The following is a 23,121-nucleotide window of genomic DNA, read 5'->3' as shown; positions in this document are numbered from 1 at the left end:
AGGTCCACATGAGCTGTTGAGGAACCAGGGCATTCTAAGTGGGCTACTGGAACTAGAAAGTTATGGCATAAGAGTAGTGTTGTAGTCAATGGTAAATGGACTAGCTCTTATATAGCGCTTTTCTACTCAGTCAGAGCACTCAAAGCGCTATTACAACATGTTTACATTCACCCATGCACTCCCATTCATAAAAGCACTTCCATGTTTTGCTAAGCTAAGTGCTTTTAATTAACTATCATTCATACACATTCATACTCCGACGGGACTGTCGGAGAGCAACTTGGGGTTAAGTATCTTGCCCAAGGATACATTGGCATGTAGCCTGGAGTAGCCAGGAATCGAACCGCTGACCTTCTGATCAGTAGGTGACCTGCTCTACCTACTGAGCTACAGCCACCCCGAGACCAAGACCACCTAACCTGAGACTGAGACAAGACCAAGACCAGAGTGTATCGAGACCGAAACAAGACCAAGACTTTTAGGGTCCGAGACCAGTCGAGACCAAGACCGAGGGAGAGCGAGACCGAGACAAGACCAAGACCAGTGCCTGACGCTACATGACCCAATAAAATGTGAAACATGATCAAAATCACTTCTCAAATTGATCTGAAAGATCCACATTCCCATAAAATCATCCTGATATTAAACACTCACAGCTCAAATAAATATAACCATCTTTATTTAATCCTCCTGGGTGAGTTCCATCATTTATCACAGAATGTAAAACAATTATTCATAGTTCATCACAATAGGCTTAACTTTTCTCTGCCTTTCATTAACAGTACATAAAGTTGTGTTGTTTTTAAACCAACAATCTTTGTAAAAATGGATGCTTTTTCAAAACCACATAGCTAAATGTGTAATACTGAAAAAATGGCAAACACTCATCGACAGTAAGAACTAAAGCCTTTAATCTTATACAGATTAATTCAATTCAATTCAATTCAATTCAATTTTATTTATATAGCGCCAAATCACAACAAACTGTCACCTCAAGGCGCTTTGTATTGTGGGTAAAGACCCTACAATAATACAGAGAAAACCCAACAGTCAAAACGACCCCCTATGAGCAGCACTTGGCGACAGTGGAAAGGAAAAACTCCCTTTTAACAGGAAGAAACCTCCATCAGAACCAGGCTCAGGGAGGGGGGGTCATCTGCCGCGACCGGTTGGGCTGAGGGGAGAGAAAGACATGCTGTGGAAGAGAGCCAGAGATTAATATCAATTAATGATTAAATGCAGAGTGGAGTATAAACAAAGTAAATAAGGTGAATGAGAAACAGTGCATTATGTGAACCCCCCAGCAGCCTCGGCCTATAGCAGCATAACTAAGGGAGGGTTCAGGGTCACCTGATCCAGCCCTAACTATAAGCTTGATCATAAAGGAAAGTTTTAAGCCTAATCTTAAAAGTAGAGAGGGTGTCTGTCTCCCGAATCCAAGCTGGAAGCTGGTTCCACAGAAGAGGCGCCTGAAAGCTGAAGGCTCTGCCTCCCATTCTACTCTTAAGTATCCTAGGAACCACAAGTAAGCCAGCAGTCTGAGAGCGAAGTGCTCTGTTGGGGTGATATGGGACTATGAGGTCTTTGAGATAAGATGGTGCCTGATTATTCAAGACCTTGTATGTGAGGAGAAGAATTTTAAATTCTATTCTAGATTTAACAGGGAGCCAATGAAGAGAAGCCAATATGGGAGAAATCTGCTCTCTCTTTCTAGTCCCTGTCAGTACTCTAGCTGCAGCATTTTGGATCAGCTGAAGGCTTTTCAGGGAGCTTTTAGGACAGCCTGATAATAATGAATTACAATAGTCCAGCCTAGAAGTAATAAATGCATGAATTAGCTTTTCAGCATCACTCTGAGAAAGGATGTTTCTAATTTTAGAAATATTGTGCAAATGCAAAAAAGCGGTCCTGCATATTTGTTTAATATGTGCATTGAAGGACATATCCTGGTCAAAAATGACTCCAAGATTTCTCACAGTGTTACTGGAGGCCAAAGTAATGCCATCCAGAGTAAGTATCTGGTTAGACACCATGTTTCTAAGATTTGTGGGGCCGAGAACAAGAATTTCAGTTTGATCTGAATTTAGAAGCAGGAAATTAGAGGTCATCCAGGCCTTAATATCTTTAAGACATTCCTGCAGTTTAACTAATTGATGTGTGTCATCTGGCTTCATTGATAGGTAAAGCTGAGTATCATCTGCATAACAATGAAAATTGATGCAGTGCTTTCTAATAATACTGCCTAAGGGAAGCATGTATAATGTAAATAAAATTGGTCCTAGCACAGAACCCTGTGGAACTCCATAATTAACCTTAGTGTGTGAAGAAGACTCCCCATTTACATGAACAAATTAAAGCTGCAGGATGTAACTTTTATAAAAAATCTGGTTTCTACATATTTGTTAAAACTGTCACGACAGTATGAGACCGATAATCTGCAAAAATAATGGAGCTCCAGGTAGATTGTTCAGAAAGTATTATAAAAAATTTAATAAAAAATGTCCATTCAGTAATTTTCTACAAATTTACATTTAAATTTGATTTTAATGTTTCATAGCAAAATCCTTTTTTATTTTCTCGCATCTTTGATGAAACCGCAGCACTGCATACAGGAGAGAAACTGAAGCCAAAGTATCGATCTCATCACACTGATATTGATCAATACCAATACCAACGTTGGCATCAATATTATCGATATTAGGATCAATCTGCCCACCACTAGCTCAATGTACTAATGGCGGAGAAACAACTTACTTCTCTGCCGTTACCATTGGTGGTGGCCATGGTAACTTCAGGGTTCTAGCAAGAAATATTTTTCACCCCAGCGCTAACGCTAATGCTAATTAGTAAGCTAATGCTAACCGCTAAATGCCGCTCTCACTTGTTAATTGAGTGATGGGGCCTAAGATGTAACTGGAAACAGTAATCAGTTTTTTGGACGTGTAGTTACATTTCTCGAGGTGCATGTCAGGTTTGGTTCAGAGAGGATTTTCAGTTATGCACAAAGGATCAATGCAGAACTCTAAATCAGGCCTTATTAGATCGATAGAATGATAATTTTTGCATATAATCCAGAAAAGTTACATTTATATATCACACATTTAATGTGTCCCAGAGTGCCGTTTCCTTCCACTGTGTTTGCAGAAATCACATAAAAAAATACACAACAAAAACATAATCCAGATTCCTCAGCTGCTAAAAGCATTTCCTACATTTGAATATCAGCCACCATGTTGTGAGCATAAACTATCACGTTTTTAATGCAACAATAGGAAGTGACATCATCTTGCTGGGAACTGTAGTTATTTTATTCTTGAAGGCCTCTCATAGCTCTACTGGTGCTGAAAACTAATGTTTGACTAAGGCTTTCTGAATACAAGTAGGGCTGCAACTATCAATTATTTTAGTAATCAAGTATTCAATTGATTACTCCGTCAATTAATCAAGTAATTGGATAAGAAATAATTTTTCATTTTAACAGTTCATCAGCATATTTTAACTTCCGTACTGCAGATGTTTCTCTGGGTGAAACAAACAGGGTGGATGGAGCAGCTACAAAGTTCTCTGTTCTTCATGTTGCTGATCAGGTGGTTGATAAAAACATTTTGACGGATCCCCTCTGTACTGAAGGGGGGGGGGGGGCACTGAACGATTGCTAGTGCTAATGGCAGCCCCCCCCCCCCTTTCCCCAGTACACTGTGGTTATAGGTCTGTTCTGGTGGCTACAGCTGACATACAGAAAAAATAACAGCTGACATCCTCTGAACAACACGCGCGCACATTCAAACACGTGCACTCACAGCACAGAGAAGTGGGGGCGTGGAAAAACATCTCAGCGATCCACTCGTGTTAAAGGGTCGTTTTTGTTCTTTTCCAAATGACGGAAATCTGTCACAGTGATGGAGAACTAATGTGGAGGAAATGCTCCGCTTACACAGAGACACCTGAGCTGCAGAGTTGAAACCAAACATCAAAGCAACAAATCTGTGTCGAGGATTTTTAATAATCAAATTGCATTACTCCAAGAATTATTGCAGCCCTAAAACTTGCATTAAATTTTCAGTTTGTGTATCAAATACATGAAGGATGGTATTTACTTTTCATGCTGGGATTTTTTTGTTGAATTGGAAGCCTGAAATTTTCCTTTGATCTTCATTTTCCCTCTTACTTTTCTTCATGTTCATGCCGGTTGTTATTTCGATTTATGCAGCACATGCATGACCATAGTGAGACCAAACGTGCACATTGTGAATGAAACTGTCCGTGCTCTGTGGTAGATTGCAAACTGCGGTGAAATGATACAGGCGTAAGCAGCGATAATAGCAGCGACCTAGCCGGAGCGGAGTCTGCGAGGTGCTCCTTTGAGAGGCAGAGGAGTGCAATCTTTGTTGGATTTGAATCAGTACGATTTGTATCCAATAAAAGCAAAGATGTTAACAAATAAATTGGACAGTAATCTGGCAATTTAGTGATATTTCCACGAGTCCGCAAGGTCCGAGTCCATGACAAGACCGAGACCATCAAAAAGCGGTCTCGAGATCGGTCTCGAGACCAAGACCGATCTCGAGTAATACAACACTACATAAGAGGACATGAGATGAGAACCAGGAACTGTTGGAATGCTACTACACATGTAATCCCAGCGAAAGGGGTTACATGAAGAGGATGTGGGACATATGGATTCTTTGAAACCCAACATCCAAACTGACGGCGAAACAACTTGTGGCTCAGTGTTCCAACACACAAAGGAAGCAGCTGCTATCGCAACTAGAGACTGATGAGGTACAACACAAATGCTACGGCAAGGAGGAGCTAAGACAACAGGTCAGGGGGGAGATTTCATCATCCCCACACTCCGAGACTGGGTACCAAGCCCCAATAATAACAACAAGTACTCTGAATACCAGAGCAGCTGACCTGAAAGATAAGATCATGACTAAGAAGAAGAACTGTACCCCTCGACTACTACGTTAAGTACTCTCTGAAGAGCTACTAGAAGATGCAAATGCAGCACTACGGACAATCCCTACCATGACTATAACTGAAACCAATCAGTTGATGTATACCATGACAGCAGTGATCCTCGAGATGTTTGGCTATAAGATGAACAGCAATAAGGAGCAGTACCCTCCATGGAAACGACGACTAGAGGCTAAGATCCAGGCAGCAGAGGGAAGTCAGCCAGCTCTCAGAGTTGCAGAAAGGTGTGATGAAGAAAGCGGTGCCTGAGAAGATCAACAGGCTGTCCATACCTGAGGCCTTAGAGACTGCCAAGCAAAGACTCACAGCCTTGGCTAACCGCCTGAAAAGGTTTACCAGAGAGATAGAAGCCAGGAAAATAAACCAGATGTTCTCCACTGAACCATCCACGGTGTACTCTCAGTGGCAGGGTAACAATATGAAAACAGCACCCCCACCAAGGCTGGAGACCTTGAGGACAGCTACAAGTTACTTGGAATCTCACAGGCAAATCTCAGAGGCAAATGGGAACCATGAAGAGGCCGCTAGGAAAGCTGCAACCTCCAAGTACCTGCAGAGAGTAAGGCAAGTCCTGAAGAGTCAGCTTAATGGGAAGAACAAGATCCAGGCTATCAACACCTATGCCCTGCCAGTTGGCAGATACCCTGCTGGGATAATAAGCTGGCCAAAGGAGGAGATGGAAGCCACTGATGTCAAGATGAGAAGACTCCTTCCAAAAGACTCCTTCTGAAAGGCTTCTTCAGTTCTAAAACCAAATGGTGGAGACTCCCACCACTCACTGGAACACAAACTTGGGGTGATCCTGACCCTGCAACACAGGGCAGAAAACATTCCCTCTGAGGCAGAAGGGAAAGAAAAGGAACAGTCACGTGTAAACAAAGCTCTTAAAATATGTGGTTATCCCAACTGGACTTTCATCAAATAAGCAAAGATGCACAAAAAAAGAAGGTCAGACACCAACTAGGGAGAAAGAGAATGACAAATGGAACCACACTGTCCCTTATGTGGCAGGTTTGTTAGCAAAACTCAGAAGAATTTTCTCCAAGCATGGCATCCCAGTGTACTTCAAACCAAGTCACACTCTGTCATGACGTGCAGTGACTGCAGGCAGGCTCAGACCCAAAATGCAGTGCTCAGGAGACAGATGTGACTGAAGGGTTACTTTAATAAGGATCATTCTCAAAACAAAATACAAACAAGGCTGGCCAAAGAAAACCACACAACACATAAGCATACATGACAAGGAACTGAGGGAGACAGACTATATATGCACTCGCACAGAGGTGATCGGGGAGATCTGACACACCGGGGAGCACAGCTGAACTGAATGTAAATAACAGGACAAGAGAAGCAAACTGAATAAGAAACACAAGAGACAAGACCTAAAAAGTAAAACAGGAAGTGACTAAACATGACACACAGAAACAGACTTGACACAGGGAGGCAGGCACATGGACGAAATGAACCCAGACACATGAATGACCAAAGCATGAGGGACAAGATCCCAGTGGCACCCATTTACAATGCATTACTGAGCTCCCATCCCAGTTACCTCAACCCCCACTCACACCTCACTCTATCAAGTGACCTCAATGGATCCCTTGATAGAATGGAACGAAGTCTCAGTGGTTTCACCTAAGGCCTTTTTTCACAGCTTTCCACATGTGATTATGCACATGCATAATAGTGGGTCAATGAACACCTCCAAGGGACAACCCCACTGGGGTTTAAATACTTGGGACACCATGTCTAAGATGTTTTAAGGCTGAATATAATAATTCATTTATAATTCATTTAAATTTAGAAGCAGGAAATTAGAGGTCATCCAGGCCTTAATGTCTTTAAGACATTCCTGCAGTTTAACTAATTGATGTGTGTCATCTGGCTTCATAGATAAAGCTGAGTATCATCTGCATAACAATGAAAATTGATGCAGTGCTTTCTAATAATACTGACTAAAGGAAGCATGTATAGTGTAAATAGAATTGGTCCTAGCACAGAACCCTGTGGAACTCCATAATTAACCTTAGTGTGTGAAGAAGACTCCCCATTTACATGAACAAATTGGAGTCTAGTAGATAAATATGATTCAAACCACTGCAGTGCAGTACCTTTAATACCTATAGTATGCTCTAATCTCTGTAATAAAATGTTATGGTCAACAGTATCAAAGCTGCACTGAGGTCCAACAGGACAAGAACAGAGATGAGTCCACTGTCAGAGGCTGTAAGAAGATCATTGGTAACCTTCACTAATGCTGTTTCTGTACTGTGATGAATTCTGAAACCTAATTAGCTAAGACAGCTGGGTCAGTGATGTCTTTTTGAGTAATGGATGGATTACTGCCACCTGTGGTAGGTAATTAATACCTGTGTAGTAATTACCTACCATGTTCTGTCTATTTAATAGAGACAGAACAAGATACTCACTGTCAGTCTGGCCGGCCGTCACTTAGCATTTAAGCAGAGGCATGAGGCTGGAATTAGGGATGGGAAGTTCGACACTGAAATTTCGACACTGTGTCGAGCTTCCGAAGCACAGGTGTTTCGAAACACTGCTCCGAAACCTGGTTCAAAACACCTACATCACGTGAACGTGGCTAAGTGAGGCTTTGGTGTGTTTCACTCCTGCTGTTTCCAGGCTGCTGAGGCGCCAGGATTCATTTGTTTTTCTTCTTCTTCTTTTTTTTTTTAATTTCATGAAACTGTCATTTTGTTTGGGGGGGGGGCTTGTATTTGCTGAATAACTTTTTTTTATACCAACACTTCTATTTAATAACAGCAGATACGCACATATAACTCATTGTTCCTGTGGGCTGTGAAGAACGATATAGGCGATCCATTTACAAACAGGAGAAACATTTCTTTTAGTGCAAAAGTGGATCAACGAACTCACGCTGGGACAGCTGACTGTGAGCGCTGAAAATCCTCCATTTGTTTGTGCATGCGCTGAAATGACCTCTATATATTTTCAGAGACATTAGAGGAACTTCCCCAAGTCTGTCCTGCATCCACCCTCTGCTCAGTGTCCTCCTCAGTCATGTTGGTCACCACGATCACTGCAGAAGCGATGAACCAAATAATTAAACTGAGATCGCACTGCAATAATTTACTGGTGACATCGGTATTTAAAAAGTTCATTACCATATTATATGAACTTGTATAATTGATAGTTGAAATGTATCAGTAGAATTCAGCTGAGGGGTCACAGTGACTTGACTGGACGGGCCTGGACCTCCAAAACCACCCATGATGCTGATGCTGCGACCTGCGACCCGCACACTGCACAGCAGGAGGTTCCTGCTGTAAATACATACATTTGTTTTTAAATCAAGAAAAACCATGTCCGGGTGAACTATTTATTAACAATTCTCATGACAAATGAGTTTTTTTTTTCCTTTTTGATCCCCACCGCGGCTTCTAGTATAAATATCTCACAAACAGTGTTTGTATTGGTCAGTGTGAAGTACTTTATATTTTATAAATTGGTTTATTGTGTGTTCCACTGAATTACTAAGCAGCTAAAACAGCCTCACGAATGTTAACAGAGAGAAAATAGTGTTTGTTGAAGCGCTCTGTTCACTGCAGCTCACCGTCTTTAACAGTCTCCTTGTTTCTCCAAACCATGTGCTGATCATAATTATTGATACTCAGGTATGATCAGGAGCTTTATTTGGACTTGTGCAGGGCGCGTCTGTGTCACTGTTTCATCACGCAGCATTACCAAGACATGGCAATAACCAAATTGTCCAGCAGGTGTCACTGTGCAGATGGGTTTCAGATTGTTTCGAAGCTTCAATACAATTCCAGCACAAATGATTCGAACCCTTCAGTGTTTCATAAAGCCTCGTTTTGCCCATCACTGGGGATGGGACGCTCGAAACAGACGCTTCGACACTGTGTCGAGCTTCCGAAGCGCAGAAGTTTTGAAACACTGCTCCGAAACCTGGATCAAATCAACCATGTCACGTGACCGTGGCAAAGCGAGGCTTTGGTGGATTTCACCGTAGCTGCGACAGGTGGCTTACCTGCTGACACTGCCAGAAAGCATAAAAGTCAACCCAAACACATCGAAACTTCGAGGGTTTTGAGAGAGGAGGAAGAATTTGATATAGTGACATTGCAATTGAGAGCGTGATTTAGTGAGCGATAGATAAGTCAAGTTAGAATATTTATTCATAGGTTACTTAAAAGCAGACAGGTAGGATTACATTAAATTAATTCAGTTTAAAATATAGTTAGTGATAGTAGCAGCGAGATAAAGATAGGTACGAGATAGTGCAGCAGTTTCAGGTGTAGCCACATAGACCAGATAGATTAAGATGGAACATCCCTGTAAGAGATCCTGATCTGTAGTGTGGGAGCATTTCCATTTGGAAACACCAAATAAAGTCAGGTGTATGATTTGTGCTAAGCAGCTGGCCTACTGCAATAATACATCTTCTATGATGCGCCATTTGAGGAGTGCCCATCCTGCCATTTTAGAGGGTTCAGAGGGAGGTAATGTTCCCTCTGTACGTAGGCCTGTTCCTGGGCCATCTAATCAAGTATGCATTGTTTGAAAGATTATTCATATTGAGCATTAATGCATTAAAACTCACTGAGAATGGCCACAGTTTGAAATGGGACTCAGTAATGCCCAAACAATGATAAATCTCAGCCACATTACAGGACTCCATTGTCAACACTGAAATAGCAAACAAATGCTGAAAAATGAGAATTGTATTGAATCAATATGTTTCCTGCCTGTCTGTATTTATGCAAAAACCACCAAAGGCACAAAACATTTGTGTCTGTGTGTATTTGACATAATATTAGCTGTAATTCCCAAAGACTTTATTATTTTCAGATGAAAATGTCACAGCACACTGAACAGAAACTCCCTATAACACAGCTCGGTTGTTTAGCGTATTTTGGCAATGCTGTTGTATGGCCAAGTAACAGCCTCATACCCAAAACGGTTTTTGAAGATACATTTACTTTTACTCTACTTTTACTCTTTTGGGATTGATTTTATGTTCTCTTTTAAAAGGCAGGCAGAAAGAGTTGGATGAGGCTCTGGTGACCTTGGTGGTGAAGGATTTGCAGCCCTTCACTGTTGTGGAGGATGAAGGTTATAGGGCCTTTGTCCAAAAGCTTGACCCCAGCTACAACCTGCCATCAAGAAAAGCACTCAAAGAAATGGTGGAGGAGCAGTACAAGATCACCAAGGAGAAAGTGAAGGCAGCCTTGTTACAAAATTTTTTATTTCATACATTTATTTGTTGTGCATTACACTGAATTAATAAGCAACTGAAACACATATTGAAACACAGTTCTTTACAGTCACAGCTTGCGGTCTTTGACAAGAGAGTTTTTTTTGCTTTGTTGGATGCTGGTTTCTCCCAAAACATGTCCGGATCATAATTATTGATAGTGTGGTGTAATAAGTACCCTCGCTTATAATTGTTCAGCACTTGTGCGTTTCATTGTTACAGATGTGGACTGAGCTAAAGTAGCCACTGGGTGTCACTACAGAGATGTGTTTCAGATTGTTTCGAAGCCTCGACACAATTCCAGCACAATCGCTTCAAACGGTTCAGTGTTTCAGAAAGCCTCGCTTTGCCCATCACTACCCATCACTAGCTGGAATAAAATTCATCAACTTGTGGTCTTTATTAAATAAGTAAGAGCATTTCAAAGACATCAACATAACAACAACCTCAGCAGCAACAACAACAACTCTACAAGTAAATGGCTTCCTTTTATAGTCTCCCTGCCACAGGTGAGCATCCAGGATGGTCCAAGTTTGGGTGTAGCCAAACAAATGGAAACCAAATAATCACATTCCAAAACCAAACAAAATGTAACACAAAGAAGGAATATTTACATATATACAAATTCATACACATAATTCAGTAGCATGCTTTTTTTTGTTAGTTGATTTTATATATCTGTATTAAAACTCTTTACTCTAAACTCCCCTAACCTGGCACTTTGGTTTGCTCCAGGGGCTCATAAGAAGGTGATTGAGTACCTTCCAATCTTTTGCTCCACATCCTGCTGAAGAGACAACCAGGAGAAGGTGAGTACTGCTAACCTTAACACACCTAACATTTATAACACATAATGAAAATTATGAAACAGGTAATTGTGAACCGTTCTAAGGTTTTCTTTCTATACAGGTAGGATGGCCAGTCCCCCTCCATTTCTCCACCTTTCATAACTGTCACTTTAACACAAACTAACTCAAAACTCAAAGAATGCTCAAAACAATTAATTTGTGTTCTTTTTTTATATAGCTCATTTAAATCAATCCTTCATTAAACAATCTAAACAGGTAAAGGTAATGGAACCCCCAGTCTCCATTACACTCACTTATTGAAAGCATGATGCAAGCACTTCAAGCAGTTCACTGAGGAAAATGAGATCACATCAAGGGTCAGACACATGTATACATGTTATTGACAATTTCTAATATTTCTAATATATCTAATATTCTAATATCTGATTTGGATGGTGTAGCCCGATATACCAAAGGAAATGCAACCAAAGAAAGCTTGCACACATTTGGATGAGGAGATGGAGGATATAAAGAAATCATTTAACTTTACAGTTGTGGTCAAAAGTTGACATACACATATCATAGTATGAATGTCATGGTATTTCCATGGTGGAGTCATACAGCAGACTTAAAGACTTGGAGCACTGGAGAGAGATTCAAGCTGTTCAACCATGTTGTAGTTAGGTAGAGAAATGGAGTAGGCGTAATCACAAAGGAAGAGTACGTGAACAGTGTTATGGAGGTGAAGAGTGTCAGATTCACAAGTTTGAAGCTGGAAATCGAAGGGGTGACGCTGAATGGTGTCAGTGCTTATGCTCCATGGATTGGATGCCAGAAGACAAAGAGGAATTCAGGAATGAGATTGATGAAGTGGTAGAGAGTGTCCCCAGTGTAATGATAAGTGTTAACTAAGGTGTCACCAGCAGGTGTCAGTGTTGTACGAGAGCCCACGTAGGGGAGGTGTGGAGAAGAAGACAAAGAGTTAAGATGGCAGTTCATGTTACATGTCAAGTCTGAGTCTTTTAATAAATGGCTAGCTGAAGCTAGCCCAATGTTCTTCAAGCTCTTTTATTATAAATAAGACAAGAACATTACATGGTACCAGGATCGGGGTCGAGTAAAGGAAGCAACACAACAAGATGGATGCAGTAAAACCGCCGGGTCCGCTGAAGCTGACTGGAAATGTGGATGCAAGTTGGAGAGCTTTCAAACAGCATTTGCAGCTGTACATGGCGGCAGTCGGAATAGATCGACGAGCAGAGGAAAGAAAAATCGCCGTGCTCCTCACCGTTGCCGGCCCAGAAGCGATAGAAGTCTTCAACACTTTTGTGTTTGCTGAACCTGCCGACAAAGACAAGTTTGACAAGGTCGTAAAGAAGTTTGATGAACACTGCCTGACAAAAAAAAATGAAACGTGTGAAAGATACGTGTTTCGCTCACGCCTACAGCAACAGGGTGAGTCATTTGATAATTTTCTCACAGACCTCAAGATTAAAGCTCAGTCATGTAACTTTGGCGATCTGAAAGACTCCATGATAAGAGATCAAATAGTTTTTGGGACTAATGAAAAGAAGCCGAGGCTGTTAAAATATGTCAAGCCGCTGAGTTAGCACGATGCCAGATGCAGACATTTCAAGGCCCTGTGCTAGGAGAAAAGCACCAACAAAATGGCGTAGTGAACGCTGTGGCGCCAAAAAGGACGCAGCGGAGCAAGTTTAATGACAGTGCCGACAGGAATAAAATGAATAATAAAGGGATGTTCGCTTGCAAGCGATGTGGTGAAAAACATGAAGCTAGAAGGTGTCCTGCCTTTGGTAAACGGTGCATGAAGTGCAAGGGACTGAATCACTTCACCAAAATGTGTTTCTCAAAGGGGAAGGAACAAAGCGTGCATACAGTCCAGGAAGACATTGATGACAGTGATAACTTGAGTGAAACCTTTTTCATAAAGACGGTGTCACATGGTGAAAATGTGACTGTGCAGTCCTTAGCTGATGTAAGCCAAATGGTTAATGTAGCAGCTAATGATAAATGGACTGTTCCTTTGCTAGTTAATGGGACGGTGGTGACATTCAAAATTGATACTGGAGCCAAAGCTAACTTGATTAGTGAAACGGATTTCCAGACATTGAAAGAGAAGCCTAAAAGGTTTGCAGAAAAAATCGCTCCTTTGAAAGCTTATAATAATCAGCCGATTCAAACAAAAGGGGGATGTAAACTAAAGGTGACAGCTAAAGGCAAACAGCACAACCTGCTGTTCACCATTGTGCCTGCTGGACATGAATCGCTGCTAGGAGACAAAGCATCAGAAGACTTAGGTCTGGTTAAAAGGATTTACCAGATAAACACAGACAGCCTGGAGATAGCTGAACAAAATAAAAGTGGTACACCGCAGCACTGTGAAGGGACTTCTGCTATAGTGGAAAAGTTTACCTCTGTGTTTCAAGGACATGGAACATTGCCCCAAACTTACAAAATTCAGCTGAAAGAAAATGCCAAGCCTGTAGTGCATGCTCCAAGGAGAGTACCAGCGCCACTTAGACCAGCTTTAAAAAAAGAACTGGAAAGAATGATGCAAATGGGTGTCATTGAGCGTGTGGAAGAGCCTACAGACTGGGTCAACTCTATCACATGTGTCAAAAAAAATACAGGTGACATTAGAGTGTGCCTTGACCCTAAAGATCTCAATGAAAACATCAAAAGAGAACATTATCAGATTCCAAAACGAGAAGAAATCATGAGTGAGATGGCTGGAGCTAAGTTCTTCAGTAAACTTGATGCCTCACATGGATTCTGGCAACTGAGACTGGACCCAGAAAGCAGCAAATATACCACCTTTAACACACCATTTGGGCGTTACTGTTTTCTGAGGCTTCCATTTGGCATCAAATCTGCTCCAGAGATCTTTCACAGAGCTATGGAATCTGTAATTGAGGGTCTTGAAGGTACCAGAGTCTATATTGATGACTTGGTCGTTTGGGGAACAACAAGGCAGCAGCATGATGAAAGGTTGACAAAACTCTTGGGGAGGGTCAAAAAGAATGGACTCAAACTGAACAGGGACAAATGCCTTTTTGGGGTCACGCAAATGACCTTTTTGGGTGACAAGATCACAAGTGCAGGGGTGGAACCTGATCAGTCAAAAGTGCAAGCTGTACTTGACATGCCAGCCCCTACTGATAAGAAAGGTGTACTGCGAGCCATGGGAATGATTAATTTCCTAGGTAAGTTCATTCCTAACCTAGCTGTCAAGACTACATGCCTTAGAGAGTTGCTACGTCACAACACGGTGTTTGAATGGACAAGGCGACATGAGGACGAATGGCAGAGATTAAAGCAGACTGTTGCTGTTGAGCCAGTGCTCATGTTCTTTGATCCAACAAGGCCAACGAAAATTTCCACTGATGCCTCAAAAGATGGCTTAGGAGCTGTCTTGCTACAGATGCAAGAGGACAGTTGGCAGCCGGTAGCGTATGCATCAAGGTCAATGACAGAGACTGAACAACGTTATGCTCAGATTGAAAAAGAGACTTTGGGCTTAGTGTTTGGTTGTGGAAAATTTCACAGTTATGTCTATGGCTTACCAACGTTTGCAGTAGAAACTGACCACAAACCGCTCATAGCAATCAGAAAAAAGAACCTCAATGACATGTCACCCAGGATTCAACGCCTGATGATGTTTCTACAAAGGTATGACTTTGAACTGATTTATACACCAGGCAAATACATTGTTCTGGCGGATGCACTGTCACGAGCACCAGCTCCAAGTGATGACACACAGTGTAGCCCTGTGTCTGTTGATGTTGAAATGCACATAAACATGGTGACTGCTTCTCTCCCGGCATCAGATGTAATGCTACAGCAAATTGCGCAGGAGACGGCGAAAGACCCGCAACTGCAAAAGGTAATTCACCTGAGCCAGAATGGATGGTCACGAGGTGTTTGTCCGGGTTGGTATCCTGTGCGTGCAGATTTGTGTGTGGCTAATGGTCTGCTTCTGAGACAAAACAGGATTCTCATTCCACAGTCTATGCGTCGAGACATGCTACAACGCATTCATGAGGGACACTTAGGAGTGGAGAAATGCAAAAGGAGAGCGCGAGAAGCTGTGTACTGGCCAGGAATCAACAGAGATATAGAGGAGATGGTTCAAAAGTGTGAAACATGTCTTAAACATCGGTACAAGCAACAGAAAGAGCCGATGCTGATTGCAGATCTTCCCACTGCACCATGGCAAAAAGTAGGTACTGATTTGTTTCATCTACATGGAAAGGACCATCTTCTAGTGGTTGACTACTACTCTAATTATCCTGAAGTAGCGCAGCTTTCCAGTACATCAGCACAGTCTGTCATCACACACATGAAAAGTTTTTTCTCAAGACATGGGATTCCCCATTGTGTGGTGAGTGACAATGGTCCACAATTTGACTGCAGTGAGTTTCGTGATTTTGCAGTTCAGTACGGATTTGAACATGTCACCTCTAGCCCTTTGTATCAGCAGGCTAATGGACAGGCAGAGAAAGGGGTCCAGGTTGTGAAACGATTGTTTAAAAAAGCGAGAGAATGTAATGCTGACCCTTACCTGGCTTTATTGAGTTACAGAGCCACTGCCCTGGAATGTGGAGCATCTCCTGCTGAGTTGCTCATGGGTCGCAAACTGCGCACCACACTTCCTCACATGCCAAGGAAGGATGGCTACAGGAGTGACAACAAGTGGGCTGACAAAAGGATGAAGCTCAAGCAAAGACAGAAGAGGAACTATGATAAAACAGCAAGGAATCTGGTGCCTCTGCAGGAAAAGGATGTTGTGAGGATTGATGGTCCTGAGCTGTGGGACAGAAAAGCAACTGTACTGCAAGAGGTAGGACCCAGATCGTTTGTTGTCGAGACAGAGAATGGTCAAGTTTTAAGGAGAAACAGGAGGAGTCTGTTAAAGATTCAGAATGGTGAGAGTCAAGAGAAAGAGACAGGATGGGAACAAGAGAATGTTGCGACAGAAGTGCAACACAGTGAATCTTCTTCATCATTGCCAGTGACTGTAACACTCAGAAGGTCCACTCGACCTAAGAAACCACCTGAGAGGCTCATAGAACAAATATGAATGAAGTAACGGGTTAACTGTGTAAAGAAAGTGGTAAAGCGTTGCTGACTTTAATGTGTTAAAATGTGTTCCTAATGGTTACAGTTACAGGAAGTGAAAGAGTCATAGTGTAATTTTAAAGACCAATGCTAGTTTGTTTGTTGAAATGTGTTGAAAATACCAAGCTTGAATATATTTCTTTTGAGCCATATGCATACATTGAGTTACAAGACACAAGGAAAATTCATTACTGAAACATGTATGTTGTTGCATTCTGTTTAATATGTAAGTGCTAGTGAAGACTATGTGAATGAGGAATAACTGCTGTGACACTGAGGTAATCTTTTAAGCAGCTGAAAAAAAAAAGGGGGATGTAATGATAAGTGTTAACTAAGGTGTCACCAGCAGGTGTCAGTGTTGTACGAGAGCCCACGTAGGGGAGGTGTGGAGAAGAAGACAAAGAGTTAAGATGGCAGTTCATGTTACATGTCAAGTCTGAGTCTTTTAATAAATGGCTAGCTGAAGCTAGCCCAATGTTCTTCAAGCTCTTTTATTATAAATAAGACAAGAACATTACACCCAGGGGGAGAGACATTGGTAATTGGAGCAGACATGTATGTTAAGGGAACAGAGGTGATGAGGATGTGTTGGGTAGGTACTGGGTTAAGGAGAGAAGTGCATAAGGACAGATGGTAGCAGCTTTTGTGAAAATTATGGAAATTGCTGTGGTTAACATGCAGTTCAAGAAGAGGGAGGAATGTAGGGTGACATACAAGAGTGGAGGAAGGTGCACACAGGTGGACTACATCTTATGAACAAGCTGCAATCTGAAAGATAGAAGACTACAAGATGGTGACAGGGAAAAGTGTAGTTAGGCAGCATTGGATGCCAGTCAATAGGATGACTGTGGATATCAAGAAGAGGAAAGTGAAGTGGTGGAAGCTGAAGAAGGAAGAATGTTGCTCAGAGATCAGAAAGGAGTTGCCAAGGTCTGAAAGAAAACCCAAACTGTCACCTTCAGATGACAGAAAACGGTTTAACAAACAAGGCTCAACCTTGGAAAATGCTGGAACACCAGTGTCACTGTCCACAGTGAAGGAAGATTTACAGTTTACTGAATGGGTGCCAACCAAGAGGAACCCTTGCTCCAAAATTGACACCTTCATTTGCAGCTGCCCACATGGACAAGCCAAATGCCTACTGGAGAAAAGTTTTATGGTCTGATGAAACAAAGATTGTCCACAATACCAAGAGGTATGTTTGGAGGAGGCTTCATGTTCTGGGCTGTTTTGCTGTCAGTGGTACTGGTACAAATGGATGGAATAATGAAGTAGGAGGACTACTTCCAAATTCTTCAACTTCACCTCAAAGCAACACGTAGATGGTTGAAACGTGGACACGTCCGGGTGTTCCAACAGGACAATAATCCCAAACACACATCAATGGATAAGGCAGGCTGACATTAAGCTTCTGCAGTGGCTGACTGCAGTGTACCTACAGAGCCCGATTTACTCTCCATTGAGCAACAGATGATCACTTTTACAGTAAAGAAATATCTGACTGCAATGATAATGAGGTATGTAACACTCTTCCTTCAGTTATTATCTTTGCCAAGGAGGTTATGTTTCTGGTAGCGTTTGCTAACAGCTCAAAAAGTTTTGAATGAATCCTGATGAAACTTTGTAGTGGTGTAGCGTAGGATTATGTTAACACTCAGTTCATATTTGGCTTACATCCACCAACATCTTCAAGGTCAACTTAATGCTTTATTCACTGAAATTTGTCAAAGCCTTCTGTGGTGTGGTGTCGTCTGTATTGTCAACATTTAAAAAGTCCTGTATAAAGATTTAAAATATGACATTTGATCTCTGATCTTCAAAATCAACGGATTTTTCTGAAGGTCAAAGTGATAAAAATACTATAGAGAGCTATTCAAACTGTTTCTTACAGCCACTGCTTGCATTGACAACATATAGGTATACAGAGAATGATATAAGGGATTTCTAAATATCATGTTACTTTGGACCTCGTCTTCAAGGTCAAATAAGGTCAAATTTTCTTTAGGTCAGTGAAAGGGTGGCTCTCAAGACGTCATTCTTAAAGGAAGCAGGGAGATAAAGGCCGAGTTAAGCCAAATTACAAGAACAGGACAGACAGGTCTGATGGAGTGATGAGTCCCAATGGGAAACTTTTGCTTCAAATCATTGTTGGCATATGCAGAGGAGGTCAGCAGAGGTGGAGGCTCTGTCATGTTTGGGGCTGTATTGTCTCTTGACAGCTTGCACATAGTACAAGGTGGTTGATGTGAAACTCACCAGTATGTTCTGTTATCATTTTTCCTTATATGTAGATTTCATCATTTGATTTCTTTTTTTGATTGTTTTATTGATTTTTACCAGTATGGTGCAGTGTCCAGTGATGTGGACACTGCACCATACTGGTCTGTTGTGGTGAAGCATGAAGGTGAGCCTGCTGATTTACTGGCTGATTTTACTGGTTGTTGCTACCTTTACATGCTTTAGATAAGAATAAGATAAGCAGCTGCAAGCAGCGGGAATCAGCATCTTTACAGGGAGTCTGGCCTTGGCCTCAAAGGGTGATGAGCTTGATCATCTGGCAGAGGCTCAGAGTATGCTGTTACTACGCTACACTGAAAAGAGTCAGTTGAGGTGGTTCCAACAACTAAGAAAGCTCCTGGATGTCTCCTCGGTGAGGTAGCAGTTAGACATTAGAGGACTGTAGTATATGTAAAATAATCCCAGTAACCGTACTTCTCCCCTGGAGGGGGAAACAAGGTATTGTGTTTGGTATGTTTGTCTGTTAACAATATTACAGCAAAACTACGAGTCCGATTCATACCTAATTTACACAAAAGATGGCCGGTGACCACTAGATTCTGATTCATTTTGGCCATAATTGGGTCAAGGTCAGAAATTAGAGGTAAATTTTCATGAAGTTTTCATGAATATCTTGTGAACGCAACAATGTCACCTAGGATGTTCAAATTTACACTATGGAGTCTACTAAAAATCTGAGTTTGAATCTCACTGACCATGACCTCAAGGTCAAGGTCAAGGTCAAAGGAAGATGGGCATGGACAATAGGACCTATGTTTTATCTGTGATTCATTGTCTGGAGAGTGACACCTCTGTGAGACAGAAATGTCTAAAATGTCTGCCGGGGTGGGTTTTTGTACCTGGCACCACTTGTTTTGTTTTATTCACTTTCACACACAGCCATTGAGTTGCATGTTTAGGGCCCTTAAAGGTCTGAGAGACTTGTAGGAAATCTCCTTATTGTCCTTATTGCTGCTTTTTGATCCAGTTTGGTATGTTATGTTACTCAGTATGTACATTCTTTCTTAGCTCTTCTAGCTTTGGTGATGCAAAAAAATTAATTAGAATCATCAGAATTTTGTAATACAAATAATCAAAAACGATAAAAAAAAATAAAGAACTCTCTTGGCATTAACGTTGGCATTAGCTATGCAATAAATGTTGACCAGTCATTGGAAAGAGATTTTGCTAACATCAGGCACACAACACTGTTACAGGTTTACTTAATATTGTTTGGTTATGTTGCACCTCTCCCAGGAATCCATCACCTGTACATATCCAGTTCTGCGGTTTCTCTAATTATTTAATTATTTTTATACCACATGCTATCTAATACGCATGCCTGCTTTGTGATGTCAGCATTTTTCTTACTCAGGCATTCATTTATGTGCCTATAAGTGCCCCTTAATTAGTTTTTTCTCTTAGTTAGGTTAAGAAAACAAATAAGCACTCACAGCACGAAGGTCCTGGGTTCAAATCACCATCTGGGCCTTTGTGTGGCTTTTGCATGTTTTCCTCATGTCTGTGTAGGTTCTCTCCCAGTACTCTGGCTTCCTTCAGCCCAAGACATGGACTTAGAGGGTTTAGGAGGGTTAGGCTAATTGATGATTTTCAAACATGTGACTGGCATTCTGTCTGTGTGTTAGCCCTGCAGCAGACGGGACACCTCTCCAGGGTGTATCCTGCTTCTTGACCTGTGGCAGCTGGGATAGGCTCTTTATTTGTGTGGATCCATGGATTCTTTTTCTTGACAATACTTTCTTTAAAAATATAATGCATTTTGGGGTAAACTTAAAAGAAAGGCAGATGTAAAAGTGAGATCAGAAGTCAAATGTTCCATAATATTTGGATGCAAACTATATTTGGAATCCCCATATAGCAGCATTGTTTCTTAAATGTTGCAAATACAAAGGAAGCAGAATTTTAAGCACAGTTTTGAAAATAAGACATTTCTCAAAGTTTGACCTAATGAAATTTTGACCTTATTTGGCCTTGTAGAAGAGGTCAGAGGTCAAATGTTATTTACAAATCCCATATATCTTTCCCTATATACCTACACTAAAATAGGATGCGTGGTAAATAAAGTGCTTAAGGTGTTTAGAATAAAGCACTGCATGAATGTACAGTTGAACGTAGCTTCTCCTCTAAAGTGCTTTGATTGGGAAGTAAGAATAGTAAAGTGCTACGTTGCTGGGCTGTTACAGTACCTGGCTGATGGAAACTTGGGGAGAGCTCTCTGGCCACAGTTCTGGCAATATCCGAATCCTGACAGGCTGACTGTGCAGCCTGGTCTGCACTCTCTGCTTTGACCCTGGCGTGGGACGTCCTGCAAGAATTCATATAGACACACAAGTAACTAACACACTCAGTGTAGTCTCCTCCATTTTGCTGTATCTGGTTTATTTGGTAGTGTTTCCTGGCTGTGGCTCAGGAGGTAGAGCAGGTCATCTACTAATTGAAAGGTTGGTTGTTCAGTTCCTGGCTGCTCCAGTCTGCATACCAAAGTATCGTTGGGCAAGATGCTAAACCTCAAGTTGCTCTCCAGTGCAACCGTCAGATTATGAATGTGTGTGAATGTTAGACAGGAAGCACTTTGAAGTAGAAAACAGTGAATGGGTGAATGCAAACGTGTTGTATAAAGCTCTGAGTGCTCAGTTGGAATGGAAATGGACAATGTACTAAGGTACACTGTCCATTTCACAGGGGCAGTTGTCTGTGCCATGCAGCTAGAAAGCTTGACATGCAAGGCAGCTATATAGAAATGTGATGGTTTTTATTTTTCTACTCTTAGGTATCCTAGGAACCACAAGTAAGCCAGCAGTCTGAGAGTGAAGTGCTCTGTTGGGGTGATATGGGACTTTAAGCAGGGGTGAAAGTAAGCTGGTACGGTCCGGTACTGCGTACCCCACTAAAAGATTCTGTGCCAGTACGCAATACCTGAAAGAGGTGGAGCAGCTGTCTGCTGTAAAGCTGTCACTCAGAACCAGTCACGGCTGTACTTTGGGTCAGAACAGATCCGCTAGAATAAGCAGTCTAAAACACGACTTAATCAGTTATTTTTTTTTTTCTCATTTCTAATTGTTTGTGAACTGCTCGTGTTATGCTGGAGCCTCAGTTCTCCAGCTTCTTTCCCCTCAGACCTCGAGGCTTTCATCAACTGCAAGCCTTTAAAACGTTCACACTACGTTTGATGTCTGTCTAATAGATAAATAAAAGCAAAGAGATTAACTAATTGTGTTTCATGTTCTGCTCAATTTCAACAACACAACACAGCACAGCTCAAACACCTCCAAAACAGGTGCTTTTGATTGAATGGTGTTATACAGTGTCATGCCACTCCATGCCACTAGGTGCTGCCGATAGGTGAAATGTAAACTGTAGACAGAGTGAGAATGAGGATGTTTATGGTACTGTTCTCCTTCGTGTAGTTTTCTATCTAATGTGCTACGTTGAATAAATGCACTGAGTTATACAAGAATGCTTTACTTGTCACACCATTACAAATTGGTGATGAGGATGGGATCCTGCGGGTGTTTTTTCTGCTGATGTTTTTTTTTTCTTCCTACTGAATTAGCATGGCTGCTAATCCACTGCCCTTGTTTTTACCCTTCCCAGGAGAACATGCTTTACCATTCAACATGTGGATGCATATGTTCAACAATTACTTGCTGGTAATTAATGCAACAGAGAATGCTTGGCCTGACGCCCGAAAGAGAGCGACATTATTACACTGCTTAGGAGCCGAAGGACAACGAACTTTCTCCTGCCTAACAAACACTGGTGACACATTTTCTTCTGCTGTTGCTGCTTTGGAAAAACACTTCTCGCCCAAAGTCAACATTGTTGTAGAACAGCATGCTTTCATAAAGCGAGCACAAGCACCACATGAGACATTTGAGCAGTATGTGACTGCCTTACGTGACCTTGCTTTTAATGTGACTTTGATGAGACAGAGGAAATGATCCGTGATCAGTTAGTCAAACACAGCTCCAACTCCAGCATAAGAGAGACTTCTGCTCGAACCTGATCTGACATTAGGTAAAACTGTTACTCTTGCAGCACTGATGTCACTGATACATTTGGTCCTTACTACAAGATCAGAGACAAACTCTCCACCTACAATAACTACATTCTCAGAGGTACGAGACTCATTGCACCACTTTCTGTCAGACATGCACTGATTACACTTGCACATGAAAGTCATCAAAGAATTGTGCACACAAAACAGCGCTTGAGAGACCTCTACTGGTGGCCAGAAATGGACTCACAAGTTCAGGCTGCCAAAACATCATGTCATGTGCCAGTCCAATGACAAAACTGCCCAAACCCGCCCTGCCCCTCTTCAGCCTGTACAGCTGCCAGACGGGCCATGGAAAAAACTTGGACTTGACATTGTAGGACCGTTTGACACGGCTATTCAGTGGCGGTTTCTGATATGGGCGATATGGGCAGCCGCCCAGGGCGGCTTTTCATCTAGGGCGGCATGACCGCCCCCCTCCCCCCAACGCATTGCGATCGCCGCAGCAGCGCCTACCGCACTGCTCCACTTGTGGGGTAATGGGCGCCTTCTGCCTGCTGTGTGGTGCATGTAGCTTTCTGCCATGGTCTGACAGACAGCAAAGAGGAGAAGGGGGCGGGGCAGCGCTGTATGTGTTTGTAACAAGATTAACGCAGAAGGGCATG

The 23,121-nt window shown here is 41.9% G+C and overlaps 1 protein-coding gene across 1 annotated transcript in view; it reads right to left on the bottom strand.

Annotated features, from left to right (window-relative positions):
* Positions 1-23,121, bottom strand: part of LOC115777456 (junctophilin-1-like) — a 95,099-nt gene that overhangs the window by 28,931 nt on the left and 43,047 nt on the right. Inside the window, exon 3 of the mRNA XM_030725362.1 lies at positions 20,646-20,764. Within this exon, the coding sequence (XP_030581222.1) occupies positions 20,646-20,764 (119 nt within the window). The remainder of the gene's footprint in view (positions 1-20,645; positions 20,765-23,121) is intronic.

This window comes from Archocentrus centrarchus, unplaced genomic scaffold (assembly GCF_007364275.1).
Source record: "Archocentrus centrarchus isolate MPI-CPG fArcCen1 unplaced genomic scaffold, fArcCen1 scaffold_54_ctg1, whole genome shotgun sequence".
Taxonomy (NCBI): domain Eukaryota; kingdom Metazoa; phylum Chordata; class Actinopteri; order Cichliformes; family Cichlidae; genus Archocentrus; species Archocentrus centrarchus.
The sequence above is the reverse complement of the archived record's forward strand: the minus strand, read 5'-3'. Positions and strand labels throughout refer to the sequence as shown.